This window comes from Grus americana, chromosome 1, assembly GCF_028858705.1.
Source record: "Grus americana isolate bGruAme1 chromosome 1, bGruAme1.mat, whole genome shotgun sequence".
In the NCBI taxonomy this organism is placed as follows: Eukaryota; Metazoa; Chordata; class Aves; order Gruiformes; family Gruidae; genus Grus; species Grus americana.
The window spans coordinates 99,923,436-99,936,593 of record NC_072852.1 but is presented as its reverse complement, the minus strand read 5'-3'; the positions used below and the strand labels follow the sequence as shown (position 1 = coordinate 99,936,593).

At 43.9% G+C, this 13,158-nt stretch overlaps 2 protein-coding genes across 10 annotated transcripts in view; one reads left to right on the top strand and one right to left on the bottom strand.

Moving 5' to 3' along the window:
- The window catches only part of ARL13B (ADP ribosylation factor like GTPase 13B), a 50,924-nt gene extending 45,225 nt beyond the window's left edge, over positions 1–5,699 (bottom strand). For 4 of the 9 annotated variants that reach the window (XM_054819145.1, XM_054819173.1, XM_054819155.1 and 1 more), the window contains exons 1-2: positions 5,450–5,699; positions 245–419 (exon numbers count right to left, since the gene is read on the bottom strand). In XM_054819145.1, coding sequence (XP_054675120.1) covers positions 245–303 — 59 coding nt within the window. In that variant the 5' untranslated portion in view covers positions 304–419; positions 5,450–5,699. Of the gene's footprint in view, positions 1–244; positions 420–5,449 lie in introns of those variants that run through there. The other 5 variants (XM_054819126.1, XM_054819135.1, XM_054819193.1 and 2 more) reach the window with 5 other exon arrangements.
- Positions 5,700–6,299: 600 nt separating this feature from the next.
- The window catches only part of PROS1 (protein S), a 33,099-nt gene continuing 26,240 nt past the window's right edge, over positions 6,300–13,158 (top strand). Inside the window, exons 1-4 of the mRNA XM_054819112.1 lie at positions 6,300–6,510; positions 11,055–11,212; positions 12,221–12,245; positions 12,577–12,663. Coding sequence (XP_054675087.1) covers positions 6,432–6,510; positions 11,055–11,212; positions 12,221–12,245; positions 12,577–12,663 — 349 coding nt within the window. The 5' untranslated portion in view covers positions 6,300–6,431. The remainder of the gene's footprint in view (positions 6,511–11,054; positions 11,213–12,220; positions 12,246–12,576; positions 12,664–13,158) is intronic.

Genomic DNA, 13,158 nt, shown 5'->3' with positions numbered 1-13,158 from the left:
AGGACAATATTTTGAACTTTATACTTTCCTGAAGAAACAAAGTACCTGAATTAGAGATGATTAATATTTCATTTTTAAGTTCAGAAGATATATTAATTCTCTCTTGGAGAAAAAAATGATGGATTTTTTTCTTGGAATTGAAAAACACTGTTATATAGCAAATAAAGTAAACCGTAGGTGAGAGGACATGAAATACAGTTTAGAAAGGTCAGCACAAAAACGTAAGATACTTTCATGTGTTTACCTGACAGGTTCCTGCCACCGTTTTAACCAGCTGCAGCAATTAGCCATTAGACTGAACATCCCTCTTCACTAACCATCCAGAGCCACGAAAGCTACAGAAACAATGTGGACAGGCCAGAACAACCCAAGAAGACTGGGAGAGAGACTGCAGAGGCCCAGATGTTGTCTTGTCACTGCTAGCAAGAAAACAAAAAAAAGAAAAAAAAAAAGAAAAGAAAAGAAATTAAACCCATTGTTAGCCCCTATGTATATCCAAGGCAAGCCATTTCCCTAGCAGCAGCCTGTGTATTCAGAGTGTGTCATGGGGCTGACTGAATATGACAGTCTTATTACATCTTTCACTTTTCCATCTTCTCACACTTCATCTGCCCCCATTTTACATATCTGGGCAGTAACGACACAGTATTCATAAAAAATAATATTGCAAGACCACTGCACATAAGGAAACCTGCAAGTTAGAGCAGTAAGACACATCAAGCTATGAAATTCCAGTGCTTGCCTTGCTAACACATCCCACAGCTCTGCTGATTGACAGAAAATAAGGACCAATTTCAAGCATGAGTAAGACTTGTAAGAACATAACAGGATAAGACATTAAAAGCAAACAAAGAATGTCCTACCTGTTAAGTATATTCATTTAACTGTCAATTTCTTTCACACAGAAAGATCCCACAACAAGGAAACTGGGTTCTCTAGTGAGTACTTTGAGGAACTGGCAACTTAATATCTAGTAATTGTCACTAAATTAAATAGAAGTATCAAGTACTTCCATCATTTCACAATCCCAGTTCCCACTCTTCAATCAGGAGAAACAGAGAATATTCCTCTTTCTGATGTTGCTCTGTAGAACAAACAATGGAGAATAACTCTGTGATCATGTGCATGTTTATTTTTTTGTATGCATACTTAGCTATGAAACAGTAAAGCTTACACAAACCATGCAGTCAAGTGCACAAAGATGAAAAAGCTTTAAAACTTCCTTAGTTATTCAGCTACAACAATCCTACTGCGAACAACAGTAGTTGTCCAGGTAAAGGCCTTTCACTGGCAATCTTTGGGCAATTTTACTGTCATGAGTTCAAATCCGCAACCTCCCTTGTAGGATGATGTACCAAGTCTGACTGCTATTTTCTTCACAGATGATGCTGTGCTTTGTATTTTTGGCTAAAACACTGCTGATAACACACAAATATTTTGGCTATTGCTGGACAGTGCTTGCACAGTATGGAGGCTTTCTTTCCCACTCTGTCCTGCCCCTCTGTCCCCCCCAGTCAGGTGGGCAAGAGCTTGGGAGGGAACACAGCCAGGACAGCTGCCTCAGTTGGCTAGAGAGATATTCTATACCATATGATGTCATGCTCAGCAAAAGACAGCTCAGGGAAACGAGGAGGAAGAGGGAACATTCTTGGGTTTTGCATTTGTCTTCCCAAGCAACCGTTAAGCACGGTGAGGCCCTGCTTTCCAGAAAGTGGCTGAACATCTGCCCACTGATGGGCGGTAGTGATCAAATTCCTCTTTTTGCGCTGCTTGAGCATGCAGCTTTTGCTTTCCTCATTAAACTGCCATTATCTCTATCTACAAGTCTTTTCACCTTCCTTCTATCTTCCCATGCAGCAAGTCACTGTGTGCAACTTTAGCTGTTGGCCAGGGTCAACACACCACAGTCCTTCTTGGTGTCCAACATGGGGGCCAAGATGATGACAGCTTTGATCTGAGCACATTATAGTTGTTAATTGGCAGGCTCCTGTGCTGGTCACCGAGCTTGCTTACTTTACTGTATATTAAAGTCCAGTGCTTGTTAGTGGCTGGGAAAGGCAGTGTGGGATGCTCCTCACTTGGGAAAAGGCAAAGCCATTTGTGGGATTATCTTTGCTCAAGGACCCAAGTGCACTTGGTGGGTCATGTGGAAGGATGGGGAAATCCAGTGCGTACCTCAAGGAGATTTAAACCTGGGGGGAAATAACCCTTGATTTGAGTTGTACATTACAGGAACAGTATAGCAGGAACCACTTGAACCAAAGGAGGATGAGCCTTGTGAAGAACCAGGGGAGTGTAGTGGTGACTCAACCCAAGTGGGTCTTGACACCCAACTATCTGACATGCCACTTCCCCTGCCCTGAGTAACTACCTCCAGAGGTGGGATCCAAGTCATCAACTGTTCTTATTTGGGGAAGAAGCATGGAATTTGGGGTGGGAGGCTACAGAATACGGGAAAAATATCCATGCATATGTCATGGGACAGGGGATGGCAGTCAATGACACAGCAATCTCTCCTCCAGAGATTATCACAACCCTTGCAGAAGGAATGTCCACTATCACCTCAGCTCATAGGCTCATACCAGCTTAGTTTCCATTTTGATCAGCAGCTTCAGCTAAAAACCCAACTGGATTCATATCAGAGCAGCTGAGATGTAAACAGATATTCCCTACTACTAACTTGCCTCCACGAGCAGATCAACTGAGAGTAGTGACACTTTGAATTACAGTAGCAAGTTTCCTAAAGTTTGGTTCTCAATATTCCTTTTTTTTTAAAAAAAAAGAAAAAATCAAAACAAACCCAACAAAATTTCTGTCATATTTTAAATAACTAACCTCAAACTAAAGGTAATTTCAAATTATGCAGAAAAGTGAATAATTAAATATGATAACTTTCCAAAGTTGTCATCTTCCCAACCTACATCAATGAAAGTGGAAAAAAAAAATTGAGGCATTATTCCTAACATACATATATTGTCCCTAATAAACTACGATGGTTTAGAAAATTTATACAGGTAGGAACTGAGAACAACTCCTGATCTTATGAAGCTGATATATTCTAGGATGCTTTTGTGTAGATCTGCCATCATTCAATGTCAGAAACAGGTCAGATTTCTTCCACAGCAGAGACAACAGATAGTCTTCAAATATTTATACTCCCTTATACAAGAGCACCTGAGAATAGCTTCTCCACAGGACAGCTTAGTGTGTCAGGAACAGATAAGTTCCTAAAAAGGACAGCAAGATGATTACAACTATTACAAGTATTAACATCAGGCTCTGAAGAATCCAAAATCCAAAAAACCTTAAAAAAAGTCACACGCAATGGAGTATGGTGCCTCAACCCACAAGCAAGTACATACAAAGCTAACTTTGAGAACATGGCTACACAAATTTTCAGCTAGTTCTGCTGAAAAGCAAAATGTAACAGCTCAATGGACAATGCGCTGACAAAAGTATAACATTTTCAGTGCCTGAGCATCATCACAGAACAATTCCCCTCCCATATTATACGGATTGTCTAGCTTTGCAAATTGTCACAAAATTGCTCTAAAGCACAGATATGGCACATAGCATTCAAATGGGATTCATGAGACGGAGAAAACTTGTTAAAGAGTGAAGAGCAGAGGACAACTATGTCATAGCAGCGGAATCTTGTCTAAATACAAAACCCCAAAGGAGGGGTGTGGGGGTGGGGAGGGGGGAGTGACAAATAAGATAAAAAATTTCCAAAACATGCCACTATAGGAAGAAAGGGCATTCAACACTGCTGAGAAAATTGTGGTAGGGAGGCAAATCACATTGTGTTATGCTATTTTGGAGAGACCGCATTTCTTGAACTAGCAACAGACAAAAAAATTGATCTCTGAAATACTTATGGAACATACTACACGTATCTCATATGTTGCATTAACAACATTCAGAAGTTGTTCCAGATATTATATCTGTCAGTTTGAACTCTTTATGCCCTCAAGCTCAGAAATATGTAAAACTGTGTAGTTAAGCTGGTATATCATTTAGCTAGCAGGTCAGCAGAAGTGTAAAGGACTAAGAATGTCAAAGATCCTATTTTTAGGTAAGAGAACAGCAGAAGTGTATTACAGAGACAAAGAAAAACATGACAGATAACTGCATTAACTCTTTACACACTAGATTTAGATCAAGAGCTACTTAGAAGCCTGTATGTTATGTGATCCAAAATACTGGGTACCAGCAAGTCCAACATCCAAAGTCATCTCATGAATAAGTTTATCTACTTCCACATCAAAGCACAAACCAAGCATCTTTTACACATTTCACTGTCAGAGTTTACATTAAATGTTCTGCCTTTGGTAGAGGCTTCTATGGTAGACAATTTTTTCAGTCCTATCAAGCTCTCACTTTCTTTAAAACATAATTAAGCAAACCATTTAAATCTGACCCTCCTCATAAAGTTAAATAATTAAACTTTCTACTGTGATGCTCCTTGCGCGAGCTGTTTGAAGTAATTATAAGAACACAGTATTTTAGTTATATTGCATTATATTTTGAACAGCAAGCCAAGCAATTGAGCAGTGAAGGAGGTATATTCAGCTAAAATCTGAACACCATCCTCTCTGCCAAAATCGTAGTGTATTTAACAGGTGTGTGAAGTGCAAGCAAGAACTGTAACATCTTGAAAGACTGAAGCATACAAGTATTTGTGAGAAATAAGCTCTAGGACCACCAGTTCTTCTGTAAAGAAAAGTTACTACAAGACTAGCATTTGTGAGTGTGTGCACTTTGCAGCCACATTCTCACCCTTCTTGAGTTTGGAAAAAGAAGTCCTAAAATCTAGACTTTGTTTCAGGCATGTTTTCTCTGCTTATCTCTTCCACTCTAGGAGTATGGGTTTTGTTTTATAAAATCAACATTTCAGAAAAAATTCTACTCTCTGTTGCTCAAAGACTTACAAACTGGCAGCCAAACACCACAGTCCAAGGCTGCCACTGCGGACACACAACCGACGTCTTTTATGTGGTGACACTGGAGCGAAGCTGGAACAAACTCGACTCGAGCTCCGCCGGCCGGGAGCCGAGCAGGACGCTCGGCCGGAGCCTGGCGGGGCGACCCCTCCGCCGCATCGACCTCACCCGTCAGCCCTCCCGGGAGACGCCGCAGCCCCGTCGACAGCAGGCTTACTTCGCCAACCCCCGGAGGCGCAAACACCTGAAGAAGGCACTCTGCCATACCGCGGAGCGCCCGGGCTTCAGCTCTGACCCCCAGCTGCCAGCCTCGCCCCTCTCCAGCGGCACCGCCGGCAGCCCGCCGCACACGGCGCTTCTGGAAAAACAGGCCCCGGCGGGGCCGGGACGGGGGCGAGCCGCACAACCAGCCGCCTCACACCGGCAACAGCAGCTGCCGCCAGCCCCCCTCGGAGCCGCCGCCGCTGCCTGCGCGCCCCCCGCCCAGCGCGTGCGGCGGCACTTACCGGTCGCTCAGCGGAGGCTCGAGACGATGAGGCCGCGCAGTCCGAGCGCTAATGGCTCCGCGCTGCCCACCCGCGCCCCAGGCGGCTCCGCGCCGCGCCACCCGCCTGTCCCCGCCACGGCGGCTGCCAGCGGGACTGGCGTTGCCCCGGGTGACGGGAGGCCGCGGCCGAACGCGGAGAGAGGGAGGCGGCGGCCGCGGCGCTCCGCTCGACTCCGCCGCGCCGGGCCCGACGCGGCCGATCCGGGGTCACGTGCCCCTAGCCCCGCTCACGCAAAGCCGCCCATTGGTCGAAACCGAGATCTCCGAGGCAGTGGGGACGCGTAACCAGGCCGGTAACCCTTGGTTACCGCTAACGGGAGACGGCAAGGGACAAACTTATCGACGGCAGCGAAGTGCGAAAGCAGGCAACGCCGATGCTCGGGCGAAGAGGCACGAGAGGGCAGGCCCGCGGCTAACCAATAGAAGCGTGTGGCTTCCTCGGTGCCCGCGGAGGATCAGCCAATCAGCTGTAAGGGGGAGAGGACAGAACGCTCCCCTCGAGCCCCCCGCCCAAGAGCAAACAAGGGCGCGACCCCACAGTAGTGTCCACTGCCGCGCGGGCGCCGCTGGGCCCGCCGTGCCCCTCTCGCGCTGGTGCGAGGCCCTCCTCGGTTTGTGCCCTCCCGCCCGCTGAGCGCCGGGAGCCCGGCTGCTGCCGGAGGATGCCCGCGGACCCCCGCGTGCCCGGCTGCTGCCGTCGTCGCCCCCGGGGCTGCCCCTCGGCGCGCCCGGCCACGAGTCAGGCTCGAACCGCCTGCGTCCCCGCCGCGCTGCCCCCGGCGCCCTGCTGACGCTCCCGCAGGTCAACGCTGCCTGGACACGGCCCGGCCTCCCTGCTGCCCCTCCCTCCCGCCCCCAGAGACTCGCCCGGCCCCGCCGCGCAGAGTAGCCGCCTCGCAGTCACGGCGCTGTCCCCGGTCTCGGCCGCCCCCCCGCTAACGATGAGGCCGCGGGGCAGGCGGTGCCTCCCGCTGCTGGCGGGCCTGGCGGTGGCCATCGCCCTCGCGGAGGCCGCGACCTGTGAGTGAGGCAAGGCGGGAGGGGTGCGGGGCGAGCAGGTCCGGGGCGCGCGGTGCGGTCTCCGTTAGCGCCCCTCGCGCTCCCAACCGCCCTCCCCTCAGGGCCGGGGGCCGGGGGCGTCTTGGGGCCGGGGGCGCGGGGCACCGGGACGAGCTGCCGATCGGGGACCGGCGCCGTTCCCCCTGGGCGTGGGGTCGGGGGTGCCGCCGGCGGCCGCCTCAGCACCGAGGGGAGGGGCGGCCCTCCCCACCCGTCCGGTGCATCGCGACCTCCCTTCCCGGGTAGGTGCCACAGAGCCACCGCGTTGGTGGGGCGCCTTGATCCCGTCGGGTTTGGCTGCTTTCTCGAAGCCAGCCGATACGGTTGGGGCAGCTGAGCTCTCACTTGGAGGTTGGTCGCGGCTCTGAAGCTAGCTGCGGCCAAAAGGCAGCTCTGCAGCTCAGGGGAAAGTGTGCCTTCAAGTAGCGCTTGATTCGCTTAGGAGAAAAATACTTGATAGATCATGGTCTCAGGAGAGTGGCGTTATTGCAAAGTCCAGGCAAGCAGCCCTGACTCTTGATAAGTTCGGACATACCACCATAGGTAAGAACTACTTGCTGTCACATATAAATAAAAGAAAATCAAAGCTTATGTCTTTGACGTGAAAGTCTTTGAGCTTAGTACTAAAGGAAGACAATATGTATCTGGAACAAGCAAAATTGCAGCTCAAAGTAAGCCTGTTTCTGACGTGTTTTACTAATGATTAAACAGGCAGAAGAAAAACCTAATGTTTACTATTCAGACTTCTGTTTGAATGCTAGCGATTCTGACTCTGAAGGGAATGGTATGGAAAGATGAAAGTTCATTTTATAACACTTTTGAACAGATCCTAAAAATAAGTCATCTAAAAAATCTTTTGTCATGTTCTTTTCTCTGTTTTCATCACATTTTCTGTTCCATTTATCTTCCCCACTGCATACCTTGTCAGTTTTCTCTTTTATGAACAGTGAGAAATCAGAAGTTGTCCTACTCATGCAAAATTTTGGTGGCCCGTGTAGTCCAGTTTGCTATCACTGGTTCTGAACAATGCCAGGGATTTCTGGTACATGTAAAAAAACCAACCCAGAAAACAGACGGATCATAATAAAGAAGCTTGTACCATTCAATAATTACAAAGGAAAGTTGCCTCTCTGTCTTAGTGCAGCTGCATTTGGTCCAACGTCCAGTGACGGACAAGTTTTGGATAAGATGGAGAAGGAACAGGCAAACACTAGCAGTTGGTTGGCTTTATTGTCTTGGCTGCATAAAGCTTATGCCACTCATGAGCATTTTGGGAGACTAGTCATTGGAATTGTAGAGCTGATTGCAATATAACAGTTGTACAAATAACGCCACTTTCCACAGTGGCATCGCATTTCTTTTTTATTCAGTTTATTGGGTCTTCTGAGTTTCTGAGAGAGTGCACTAGTAGTTTACAACTGCTTTTTACAACTGGGGTATTAAGCAGCTCTAAGCCATGTTTAACTAGCCCACTTAAGGCAGGCTTATAGTTGCATCTGCACTACAAAATAGCCGTAAGAACCACTGCATCTCATCTTCTCCCCTCATTTTTTTCTTTTTTTCAGTAGCATTACTTCTAAACAAGTTCTTGATAAGTAATCACTGCACAGTGTCTGTACAGCACCTATTGAAATCATGGCTAGGATTTCCATGAGGCTTCAGCGATAATCAAATGAAACACACTGAGGTCATTAAGGGTTAACTATTGGTTTGGCAGGGTCAGAAAGTGGGATGGAGTTTCCTGTAATCAAACTGGCAGCAGCGGCAAGGATTTTTTTTTTTTTTTAAATAAAGATCCTATCATAATCTTTGTAAGGAAAGAAGAGTTGAATAAATACACTACTAATTCTATGCATGTGAATTCGAGTATTTGCAATAAAAATATGGAATTTGCATTGAGTTATATGTCTTATTTAAACTCAAAAGTCATAGGAAATCAGCTTAAGAGAAGGGTAAACTGCTGTGATGTAGGCGAACAGACCTGATTCCACTACCCCACTGTACCGAAAACATGCGGTAGGCAGTATTATATCTGGTGTAATGTCCTCGAGAACATTGCATGCGCTTGGAATTTTCTTGTACTTTGTTTACTGAAAAACTATGTCAAAAGAGAGTGTTGTAGCTAAAGGTCAAAACAAGATTGTTTGAAATCAGTTATGAATTAGGCCTCATCTGCACCACAGAGCCTCTGCCCCAAAGCTATGTCAGCATGCTTGCACTGGTAGTAAACTCCAAGGTAAACAAAATAGCAGATGCAACATGCAGTTTTACTATTTTGTTGTCACTCCTGTTGCCGCAGAACAGATGGACTTTCTGCATCCTTCTTAATAGTCTGCTTTTATGTAATGACACATACAACCACTTACCCAAATTAATTAAAATGATACTAGCAACAGTTGGTGATAAATTATCAAAAAGTTTTTCTGCTTTCCAGTGTGGTTAGGGCTCAGAAGAACTCTCATGAGGCCCTTCTTGTCCTGTGATCTTGCTGTGCTTTTTGCCAGTCCCCCAGCAGACGATGTTAGTGGTGGGCTCACAGATTGAGAGAAAAGGTCTAGGAGATTCACAGATGCAGCAGCTTCCAATTCATTGCTCCTCCTAACTGCTGTATGAAGGATACGTAACAACGAGAGAATCTAAATCCAGGCCTTGAGATGTGCTTATGGCGTACCTTAAGATTTGTGAAAGTGGAAAAGAGTAGAAGAGGAAAGCAAGCTTGAATCATTTCTTTTGTGCCAGAAATTTCTGGAAGTGGGGCCCCAAAAAATAAAACTTTTCTTTCCCTGAGCAGTTTCCTTGAGGATCAGTCTTAACCTTACAGAGTTCTTTCCATTCTTCAGTAAGACCACCATGTAAGATCAACATGTATATAAGAAGAAATGGATCCTTAAATACCAGACTGCTGCCCGCTCGTATACTTAGTAGCAGGAAAGGGCACAAGCTGATTTCTTGCATTTCTAAGCAACTTGCTGGTTGCTTCAAAACTTCAGAGGTGTGCCATAGTATGTCCACCTTATGCTCAGGAAATCTTTCCTACTGCCTTACCAGAAATTAGTCTTACCAGAATGAAAGCAAATAGATCAATTTGGAGTTACAAGCATATCCCACATCAAATACATTTAGGATGCTGTAGCAGAAAGGTTTTTTCAGGTCGTTATCCAATATTGCAGCACTTCTGAGTGCTTCAGTTGTGCTCCCCATGTTTAGGATGGTATGATTTTAGCTACATCTGTCACCTGAAAGCTACTCTCACTTCACATTCTGGGCCTTATTAGCAGCTCTTTCTAATAAGTCTTCTAGGTTTTTTTCATTCCTGTTAGTGCACAGACACTGGCAGGCTCTTCTCTGATACTTGGCTGCTTGCACGTCCCATAAAGGCACTCTGGGTTTGAGGGATTACCTGCTCATAAACATTACTGAATTGACTATGTCTGCTTGAATTGATCTTCGCAGACTAGTGATGAATATGTATGTAGACCATATCTGGTTTGCACTGCAGGTGTCATGACCCTTACACAGTTGTGCTAGGCTGAGAGGTTAAGCTGTGTAAAGGCTGATAAAAGAAGGGCAGGTGTAGAAGTGTGGTGCTCTCTAGTTAACATATGTCAGCCATGCTCTTTAACCCTATGAGCTGGACTTTTTCCAATTATGGTCATCCATTTTTCTCTTAATCACGAGATATGTCCAGAAGTTAAACGAATGAGGCAGTCTAACTTAGTTGCTGTTCCTGTAGTGTTGTGTGCTTTATAAAGAATGTCAAAGCAAACAGATATCTTTAATTTTTAATGTAATTTCTCAACTCACTTATTTCTTCACCATTTGTGTAAAAGTCAATAAAATGACTGTAACAAGATACATGAAAATTAAGTAATGACACATAACATGATAGATCTGAAATATCAAAGTTAGCTAGGATTGTATTTTATCTTGGTAAGATGTGAATGTATTTGTAGGTAGTCTGCCTTGATATTTCTCAGGATATCATTCTCACCTTTTACTTTGTCTTGTTCTTTACAGTTCTGTTATTTATGTTAATTACATGTAATCAGTAGCCTGATTTTATAAGACACATTTTTGATCTCACATAAGTTAAATAGGATCAGAATATTTACTCCTAAAACACCGAAACAAGTAATATAAAAGGCTTCACGGCTTTTTTCCACTTGTTGGTCATATGTCTGACTTTGTAATATCCATAGCTAAAAAAACAGATCTTGTCCTGAATAGGACATTTAAATTATGATTCAGGCACAGCATTGCACAAACTTTTTTTGGTGACTCTGGATGTTTTTGGTCAGAAACAGCTATCCCACATACAGAAAACAGAATCTTTGGATTTCTTGCCCACATTTTCCAAAATGATAGCAAACAGCAACTTCTGACTAAGCACTTAATTCAGATTTTTGTTAGATTCTCATATTCGTTCAGTGCTTACATTGTTTTTCGAATTTTTTTATTTTTTAAAAATAAACAAACAACAACAGAGCTCCTTTGTTTCTACAAAGTTTTATCCCAGCAGTATGCCTCTCAGTTCCTGGTGAGGAAACGTCGAGCAAATTCTTTTATGGAGGAAAGTAAGAAGGGAAATCTAGAAAGAGAATGCATTGAAGAATTATGCAATAAGGAAGAAGCCAGGGAAATCTTTGAAAATAATCCTGAAACTGTAAGTATCTACTGAATATCTACGAGGTAGATAGTAGTTCTTTGCAGAGGGAAAGCTAGAAGCACATAGAATTCACACTGCCAAACTAAAAGAACCCCACCATGCAGACCAAGAATTGGTTTGAAATTCTTTTGTGTATAGAACCTGTGCAATTAATAATGAAGACTGTATAAGCAAAGAGAATAGTTGAGTAGATATTATTTTAATTTCTCGTACGGATCACCAGTTTTAGACCACAGTTGTCTGCAAGAATTTCACGTGGGGAAACTCTGTTGGCTTCAATTACAATTTTACACAGAGGATGCATGGCAGTGCAGCCCTTTTAATGAGAGGATTGGACATACTGCTGTGAGGTTTTTTCCTAGCGGGAAAACTCTATTCCTCAGTTCATTCCCACTGCACATTATTTAGTATTAGGTATATTTTATTCAACTTTGTACTATAAAAGGTTTATTACAAAATATATGTGGTTAAAATGAATTCTTGTTTTGCAAACTATGTCAGTTCCACCTTCTGTCCTTGATAACATTACATGTATTTGGATATACTGATTGTTAAGTTTAAATAGTTTCAGTAATCAATCATCAGTTGTTTTTGACAATTTCTGTTTTAGTAACACTTTTCACTTTATGTGGAATTAATTGCATATGAAATGTTCAACCTATTCCAGGTTTTTTTGTTTATTTAAGAGTGAAAAAGGGAAATAAAGGAGGCCGCTCTGCATCCAGTAACAACATTGGGCAAGATCCTCCCATTTAAAGAGACAATATTCAAAGTCATTTTGACACCAGTTCAGTGCAGTATCTGAATCTCTCCACTTAGGCTTGTGTTTATTAAATAATGTGCTGTCTTAGCCTAAACAATAGTGATGTAGAAAATTTGGTCTTTATTCTATAAGTCAAAGTGACATTTTCTTTTTTGCTTCTTTTGTAGTTTTAATACCAATATATTCTAGCACATATTTTGCTGTAATACTATCTACCTTAAATTTTTCTTTTCTTTCTGCAGGAGTATTTTTATCCCAAATATTTAAGTAAGTATGAAAAGCCTGAACAACTCTAGTATATCATTCACTGGTCTTCTTATTTGGGTAATACTAGTTTAGTTATTCTGCCCATAGTGCTTGAATGATTTCCGTGCTGATTGCAATGCATAGTAGCTCCCAGGCAGTTCTGTGTGCTTAGATCCTAGCAGAGGCACTCAGAAGGTTGGTCTGTGATCAGCTGTCCTTAATATGCCCGGACAAGTTTTCTAATTCAAGCTGTGAGAACAGACTCTTTGAAGATGCCATGCATAAGCTGTTGTAATTTCAGCCTAAATGAGTGTTTTTATCATAAGCAGATTGTGTGGGTTTGCATTTGTAGGCTGCCTTGCCTCCCATCGAGCAGAGGTTTTCAGGGTTACTGCAGTTATTCCAGGTTCTCCAGCTGACCTGAGGGCTTGCGTCAATGGTAAGTGCTGCTGTTAGACACTTTATCTAATGTACTCAGATCTAACACCACACACGTACATGGCTAGAAAGCAGTTCACACAGGCAGAAAAAGAGACAAATCTCCATTTAACTTCAGCAAACTCAATAATCTGGAACAGAAATTGACAGAAAAATATTAGGTGAGATGGAGCAGTTTCAGAGCAAGTGATATAAGTGACCGTTTTTAACTTTATAAAGCATGCTGGAAAAGAAGCATAATTAAATGCAAAATGGAAGGCAGAATTCTTCCAGAAACATGGAACTGTCCTACACCAACCCACCAATATTCCCTAATATGTCCTCTGTACTCTGCCATGTCTTTAATAGTTATGCCTAACTCTTTGCATCTAGCAAGTCCTGTTCTGTCAGTTCAGGGAAGAGACCATCTGGTTAATTCTCCTTTGTACCAGCCTTTGGCCCATAGTTACGCTGTAGCCCTTCATGAAGTGGGTAACATTACCAGCTGAAAAATTCA